Source organism: Lactuca sativa, chromosome 6 (assembly GCF_002870075.4).
Source record: "Lactuca sativa cultivar Salinas chromosome 6, Lsat_Salinas_v11, whole genome shotgun sequence".
In the NCBI taxonomy this organism is placed as follows: domain Eukaryota; kingdom Viridiplantae; phylum Streptophyta; class Magnoliopsida; order Asterales; family Asteraceae; genus Lactuca; species Lactuca sativa.
In genome coordinates, this window is record NC_056628.2 from 200,256,117 (window position 1) to 200,264,590 (window position 8,474).

General features: G+C 36.6%; 1 protein-coding gene across 1 annotated transcript; it reads right to left on the reverse strand.

Annotated features, from left to right (window-relative positions):
- Nucleotides 1-6,238: 6,238 nt before the first annotated feature.
- Nucleotides 6,239-7,779, reverse strand: LOC111914123 (60S ribosomal protein L9-1). The gene is made up of 3 exons (XM_023909866.2): nt 7,329-7,779; nt 6,793-6,915; nt 6,239-6,529 (listed from the first exon to the last, which is right to left on the reverse strand). The coding sequence occupies exons 1-3, from the start codon at nt 7,701-7,703 to the stop codon at nt 6,443-6,445; spliced, it is 585 nt and encodes a 194-aa protein (XP_023765634.1). The 5' UTR covers nt 7,704-7,779; the 3' UTR covers nt 6,239-6,442.
- Nucleotides 7,780-8,474: the final 695 nt, after the last annotated feature.

Consider the following 8,474-nt stretch of genomic DNA (forward strand, 5'->3'; position numbering starts at 1 on the left):
ATTAAGAAATGGGAATGAAACCCTCTTTTACCAAACTAGTCCATGATGGTGTAACAAACATTCACTTTAAGTCCTTTACCTTTTTAAACTCTCCTTTTAATCCCTATGGTTGCCAAAATAGATAAAAACGTACCATACTTTTATTTATTTTAGTAAAACTTAAAAAATGTTCCATGAGGTATCTTTATTTTTTTCGAGTCACCAAAAATAACTTTTTGAAAGATGTTTTTATAATAGGTTTTGCTATGGTTTTTATCCTTAGAGTCCTTTGGTTTAAGATTTATAAAGTTATTATCGATTTTTATCTTTAAGTTATAATTGTTTATATTATTCAAACAGAATTGATCTCATCATTATTGTGACAACCGACATGATCCCCTTATAGATTAGAATAAGAGAATGTAATTTTTTGTAGACGACGCAACTAAGATGAGCGACTTTCAACCAAGAGTAGTCTTTTTCTCGTTCGATATAATTGTGTGTATTTCTGGTTAGCTCAAGGAAATCACAAACGAATCGTGGAGACAATAAATTGGAACATGGATGGCGAGATTACTCATCTTCATCACTAGAGACCATGGTGGCAAGATTGGGGAAGGGGAATGTCACTTCTAATTCGTTAGTCTTTTGGCATAGGTGGGAGTTAGAGCAATATGATATTACTACTTGTGGCTTAGTGGCCGGTAGATTTGGGTCGAGCATTTGTAGGATATTTACTTGTTGGAAAAGTTATGGTTGTTTACGCATTTGTAGGATATTTTACGCACATCGATGAGAATGGTTTCATGTGAATTAAGTTGTCAGTGATGACGTTTGTAGTGTTTTTCTTTGATGATCTATCAGGTGGTTGCGCACCTGAGCTGGGATGAAGTCTAGGCATGACGGGAGCTTTTGGTTCGTCCATTATTAGGCTTGTAGGAGCAGTGTGTTTCGATTATTTGTCGAGAAGTCAGGTGTACAACTGAGATCTTATAGTCATGAATTTCCAAAGCAGAGATTAGTCTGGTAGTTATGGTCCGAATGTGTCGGGTGCTCATTTCAGCACTATATGACGGTGTTTCTAGTAATAAGGACTAGAGGATAGGTTTATCAGGAGATTGATCATCAGTCTTAGAGTATGATTTCAAGGGTTTCAGACCGTTAAATCTCCGATATTTGGAATTCTACCGTTGGTATTGGGTTGTATTTGCAGCATTGGGAGTTTTTCCTACTTTGAGTGGATTTGTTGGAGTTAATAAACTGTCAACTGTGATTAAGGTTGTGTTGGCAATCAATACAGTCGGGAGGCAGGATCATTTCGGTATATAGTCTTTCTAAAATCCAACAACCAGACCAACATGTTTATCCTAAATACCACTCTCATAAGTTGATCAATCATTATAATAATTGAGATTAATGACTAATCTAATGCATGGGTTCATAATAACGATGATGGGTATACTCGAATTAAGTTATACTTATGAGAAAGTGTAACTTACTGATTGATGAATAGTTTGGAAAATGACGATAGTAAATCCAATGCTTGATCCTTTTCTTAAGGATCCTTTCAAAAATTTCAGCGCTTCGCTAATGAGAGTGAAACATCCTAAAAATCATAAGGTAGAAATTTTCATTTTTAATTCAACACAAAACATCATTTATTCTTATCAACCATTTAGAAGTACGTCAAGTAAAATAATTATCAGAGTACAATTCCAAAAATCATAAAATGCAAAAACATGGGTGGATGCGCTGCGATCAAGTTGGGCCCTTCCCTTTCGATTTGGAAGTACCTGAAACCATAACCATAAAAATCGTAATCACAAAGCTTAGTGAGTTCCCCAAAATACCACATAGCATGCATATCCTTGGGCATGTCCCTCACATTGGGCCCAGCCCACAATAATGGGTCTAGCCCTTCCTAACCAATGGGCCTAGCCCAACATACAATGCAAGTGTAACATCCCAAAAATCGCAACAATTATTAATTTTTAAAATTAACAATCCAAAACCATAATGTTTACAAAACCATTGTTTCAAATATGTATTTCAGTAATCAAGGTAGCCCAAAACCCAAAATCCACATCTTATGTTTGGCTTGCTCTCGAGTATGTTAGCTACCGCACAAAGCAATACGACCTCAACCCAACCATACTATGTCGACATATTCATAATAGATAAACAGATAAACATGCAGATCTTAACAGCTCACTACAACATAGCAACATCCTAAACCAGGATACATAAACTACTGGGTCGGCATTGGTGCCTTCGACACACAAGTATAGTGAGGAAAACTCACCTCACAATCAAAAGGACGCCCCCACAGATTCTTTGCTACTCATACCGGCTCTATCACAAGCCTAAATAATAAACCAGGACCCAATCACATACTGATAATCTGAAATACTCCAAAAGTCCACAAAGTCAAACTTGGTCAACCCAGACCGAGTACGCTCATCCTACTTGGCACGTACGCCCGACGTACTCACAATCTAAATCAGGCCTCATGCAGCGTACACTCAACGTACGCCCAACGTATACATCGTCTTAGCGATCCAACTTTTAAGGTCTTATTCCCTTAAGCCACTTTATTCATGTCTCAAATCTACTCCCAATGACACTCTAACCCATAGAATTTCCAACTTTATGGTTCTACATCTCTAAATCAAACCCAACAACAAAACCCCAACTATTCTTAATCACTAAAGCTCTTTATAACTTGCATGAGTGAAACCAAGAGGCCAAGTTCACATTTTTATGACTCAAGACATGTAACAACGTCCAAAAGGACAACCCATACGTTATATAGCGTGCTATGCACAAGAAAGTCATAACTTGGGGACAAAAGCTCATATTATCATCCTATAATAAGATTTATCAAGTTAACCACCAAGGTATGAATTTTATACCTTTTGGAGGTTGAGGATGATGCAAGACTCACACATCCAAGATTGCTTCTAGCTCCTAAGATTCACCACCACCTTCTTCTTCATTTGAAGCACACAAAAACACACGCTCAAGCTTCAGAATGCAGCAATGGGGCTAGGGTTTGAAAGAGGGACGTTTCTAGGGATGGAGGCTAGAAATGGGACATCATATTCAATATATAGGGTCCAAATCCTAAGGATTAGGGTTCATGTCCGGACGGAGTACGCCCTTTGTACTCAAAATATGCCCAACTTAGTCCTAAAATGTCGTCGTTCCACCTTACACCCCCTTACGCCCAACGTGCCATACAGGTACCCCCACGTAAGGGCCAAAGCTGCCTAAATCACAAATTAAAGGATTAGTAATGTAACATCCGGATTTTCAGAGACATTATTGTGTATGTTAATCTTGGGATTGAAGGTGGGACTCGACGAGTTGAGGGACCAACTCGCCGAGTCGAGTCGAGTTGATCGTGCGAATTTAATGAGTGGACTCGACGAGTTAGAGGAGGGACTTGCCGAGTAGGTAGTGACCTATTTAAAGGCCCTTATGGCCTTCACTTGCAGCCACACTTTCCCTTGAGAGCCTGAGAGAAACCCTTAAACCATTCTAACCTTGGTGAAGTGAGTGTGTATTCATTTTGGGCAATCTTGGTGCATTTCTATGAAGAAGGATGAAGAGCTTCATGACGGGGAACAAAGGAAGGCAGTGGATCTGTGGTATTGAGTGTTTCAGCTGCTAAAAGAAGGTACAAAGTCCTCATCTTGATCATTCCTTGTGCTAGATCTCATTTTGGGAGTTTTAGGGCTTTGCTTCCATCAATTTGAATATATCAGTTGAATGAGACATGGGTTGAGGTTGAAAACCTCAAATCTGGACCTCCTAAGGTCCTTAGAGTCTAGGTGTCCCAGCTTTAGTTGTTCAAATGAGGGTTGACGAGCTAAATCCCTCATGAAATGCATATATTAGCATTTTGGAGCTATAGCCTCATGTATGAACGTAAAGATCGAAGCTTTACGTGATTATTGAGCCTTGGGATATTATATCTATTGTTTGGAGTAATAGATCTGATTGAAATCGTCTGAATGAACTCGCCGAGTCGATGAGCCGACTCGACGAGTTAGTTAGGGTTTGTCCCGAAGAGCTGAATTATGCGATAGCTCGACGAGTTGAGCTGGACTGTCACGAGACTTCTAAGGAAAATAAGTGGACTCGACGAGTCGCAAGGGTGCACTCGGCGAGTCGGGTCAAACATGGGTTGTTGACTTGAGTTTGACTTTTGTTGATTTTGGGGTTTTGGTCAACATGAGTAGTAGAGACCATGGAGGGGTAAAATGGTCTTTTATCCACTTCAAAAGAGTTAATGAGAGAAAGAATAGCATTCGATCATTAGAGTTGTGATTAGAGTATCACTTAGAGATATTTATTCCTTGTGCTAGGCGGAGGCTAGTTTGAGATTCGGGAGCGAGGTCTTTACTTGGTGCTTGTCAGGTGAGTCTTCTCACTATACTTTTACCTTGAGTGGTAGTTATGTGTGACCGGAAGGTCTTATGTGCTTACATTGAGTATTATGTTATCCTGCCTTATGTTTTATGTTGTTCATTATTTCTTTGTGATTTATGCCATGCGGAGCTTTACAGACCGGACCAGAGGGTCCAACGATTTATGAGGCTAGAGGGTCCAACGAGCTAGACCGGACCAGAAGGTCTAACGAGCTATGGGATTGGAGGGTTCCGATGAGACACATTGACCGGAGGGTCTTACAGAGTGTAGCCTTGAGTGGCGAATTTGTTGTATGCGGTATTTTGGGGAACTCACTAAGCTTTGTGCTTATCGTGTATGTGTTACGTGTTTCAGGTTTCTCAGGATCACGGGACGGCACCGGTTTGATTGTACACACCAAAGAAAGAGTTATGAGGATCCTGGATTATTAATGGAGTTGTGCTTTATAAATTGAACAAACGAGATTTTTATACAATATGTTATGAAAAGTATGCGATTTTTAAATGAAAATTTTGTTGAAAATTTACGGTATTACAAGTTGGTATCAGAGCCTTGGTTTGAGGGATTCGGATGCACCTTCGGGTAACTCAAACTGAGGATTTGAGAAAAAATTTCAAAGAAATGATTTTGCTAGAGCGAACAAGAGTTTCTAGGGGTGACAATTGATGACACGACACGACACGACAAAAATACACGAAACGAAATTGAGATGAAATTCAAATTCAAATTCGTGTCCGTGTCAGGTGTAAAAAACACGACGTCGTGTCGTGTTCAAAATTTCACACGAAACTGAGACACAATTTAACATTTTTTGTCGTGTTATGTATAAATAAATATTAATAAAATACATTAATTTTTATCATGTTATCTTTGTTGTGTCGTGTTTGTCGTTTTTTAATCGGGTCGTTTTCGTATTAGTTAAAAAAAGGGAGGAAGAGCAGTGTGTACAATCAGCCAGAGCTCGAACGGTGATTTCCCAAAATACCCTTACTTTTGTATTATGAGATATTTCATGGATAGTCAATGGAGGTTTTAACCCATGGAACCTAAATAATATGAAATGTCATTAGGATTTGCAAAGATGTATCCCTATCGCTGTAAAAGGAACCCCTCATGATCAACATATCGCTGTAAAAGGAACCCCTCATGACCAAAATCGGTTACACACACATACACTATCATTCTAAGAAGTTTGACATTGATTAAATATAAAACATCTCTTAATTAATATTTTCATCCGCCCAAAATTATAGTCAATCTTTCCTTTTTGATTTGTCTTAAAATAATAGTCCACTTCTAAAAATAAATATGTTTTTACCAAAATACCCCTCATTATTATTTAACAACTAAGTATTTAATGGAACATTAAATACAAAATAAAGACAAAACTATCATTTTATTATATAAAATTAATGGTAATTAACAATTTTTTTGTCCGTGGACATGGGACCGGATGGAGTAATTTATTTAAAATAACTTATTTAAAACAATTAATTAATAATTTTAAGTTTTTCTATTAGAACCATAGTTCCAATGGATTATAAACTAATAATTAACAAAATCTTCAAAAAGTGATTTTGACATGGATCAAACAAACCTAAAAATCATTTTCCTAAATCAAATAAACATGCAGAAACCTATATTTTTTTTGGATTCTTGAAATCAAAACTATATCGAACATAAAGCAAGTTTGATTCCATTCCGTGACATTGCAAAGCAAGATTGATTGTGTTTGGATTTACAAATCCAATTTCAAGTTTTGAGAATTCATTCGCTGATATACATTTGTGTTAAACTTTGGTTCAAACATGTTTAAACAATACAATGCAACAAAGTCAACTAATTAACTTGATATTTCCTTTCAAGAATTTCGCAAACATTATAAAAAGCAAGCAAGAACTAAAAATATAACATGAATAAGAACAAGTTGAAAACAAAACTTGCAACTCAACTCAAAAAAAAAAAAGTTCAATAAAAACAATCCTAAAAACATCCTTAAAAGTAAACAAGAAAATGCTTAACAAAACTCTCATTCTTCCTCTTGTATTTTCGCCTTGTCACTCACATAAATACCATCAAGAAACTTACGGATATCTTTGTTCTTCACATGACATTTCTGCAAATCAACAAAATAAATTCTCAAAACTTTCATTTCTTTCTATTACTAAAAACATTGTTTTTTCAACTTTCAAAAAATCAATTGATTTAAATAGAATGAAATGAAAGAACGATGCTACTAAATCTTGCATTTAACAATAAATGCAAGTGATTTACATGAACCAATAATTCAAATAACATGTGGGTTTTGATAAAAAAAAATTATAATGTGTTTACTAAAATTTGTATCCAAAAACATCTCATAATAATAACAAGGGTTACCTGGTTTATCAAAGCACAAGATCGAGAAACAAGCTCAATGTCATTTCCATCGAGTATAAGTTCGTCCTTAACTTTCTCGGATCTAACTACAGTCACCCCATCAAGCATGTCGACTTTCCTCACCTGTTAATCAGCCACAAATAGTTATAACACAACTAAGCATCAAGAAAAAAAGTAGCGTTTAATTGCATACAAAGTTCATGAATTCATAATTCGATACTAAAACGGTCCAGGATCCAATAATATGTCACATTACATGAATGTTAGTTTCAGTTTCTAAAATTGTATACAAAAACAAAAATTTATATTTCGAAAAGCACAAGATGGATTGTAAAAAGGGCGATCAGAATCGTTTGATAAGAAATGGAAAGTGTACGCTGAAAAAGCGGCATTCGAATGCCAACATTATATTAATAAAACATAGTAATCATAGTAAATAGCAGAGAATAGTTAAGCATGATTAATGAGGATACAACAAAACACGACTGAAAGGGGTGAAAGTAATAATCATAAGTATTAGAGGAAAATGTGCTAACCTTCTTTTCCCCTAAAAAGTTACGGATCTCAATAGCGGTGTTGCTGTTAGTGATGCTAGCGTTGATAGGAAAATGAGCATAAACAAATCGCATCTTGTACCGGAACCCTTGAGTGACGCCGATGATAAGATTATTGACGTGACTGAGGGCAGTACGGATGGATGCGGTGGTCTTCCGAGATCCAAACCAAGCATCAACCTTCAGCTTCTGTTTTCCGGATTCTTCATCGGTGATAAGCTGGAAATCAAGGTTAAGATGCTTGAAATTGCGAGTGAGGGTTCCTCTTGGCCCTTTAACCTCGATAACCTTGGCCTTGATTTTGATCTCCAGACCCTCCGGGATGTCCATGGTCTCCGATGACAAAATAGTCTTCATCTTCCCTCTTGATTCTTACTCTGCTGCAGAGAACTGAAGACTTTTAGGAGATTTTGGAGGCAAGGGAACCCTAGAAAATGAAGAACACTATATACATATCTCACTCATGTGTTTTAGGGTTTTTCAACGGGCCGGTTATTGGCTAATGGGCCAGAAGAATTAATAACTAAACCTATTAAATCTTAACTTGGGTTTGGGCAGATTTTAATCGGATCGAATAGGTTTTTTCTTTGATATTCGTTTCAAAATTATATACTTCAATAGTTAATTTTATAAGATATGTATAAAGGTGAGCATTTAGATGGGACCAAATCAGACTGGACCAACTTTTGCATCGGACGATTTTGGAGAATATTATGGACCGCGGATCAGATGAAACTTACCGGGTGCAGGTCCGGGTTTTTCGGTCTTGGACTCATTTGGACCGGTACAACTTTACATGCATACGGTACACCTTGTTAAAACGTGTTTTTAGGTTTGATACAACTCGTTAAAACGAATATGTTGTTGAGTTTGATATGTTACAACTCGTTAAAATGAATATTTTTTGGGGTTTGATACAATACAACTCCTAAAAATGAATATGTTTTTGTTTCTTGTGCAATTTGTATTAGTCAAAGTTTGATTGTTTATACTTTATACCATTTGTTTAAAAGGATTGTAACTCATTGAATATAACATAAAAAACAACAAAGTTATAGTCTAAACTCATCTACAAACTCTAAATTACACTTTGGAAAAAACTGCATGTCAATTCGACTTATGCATGTT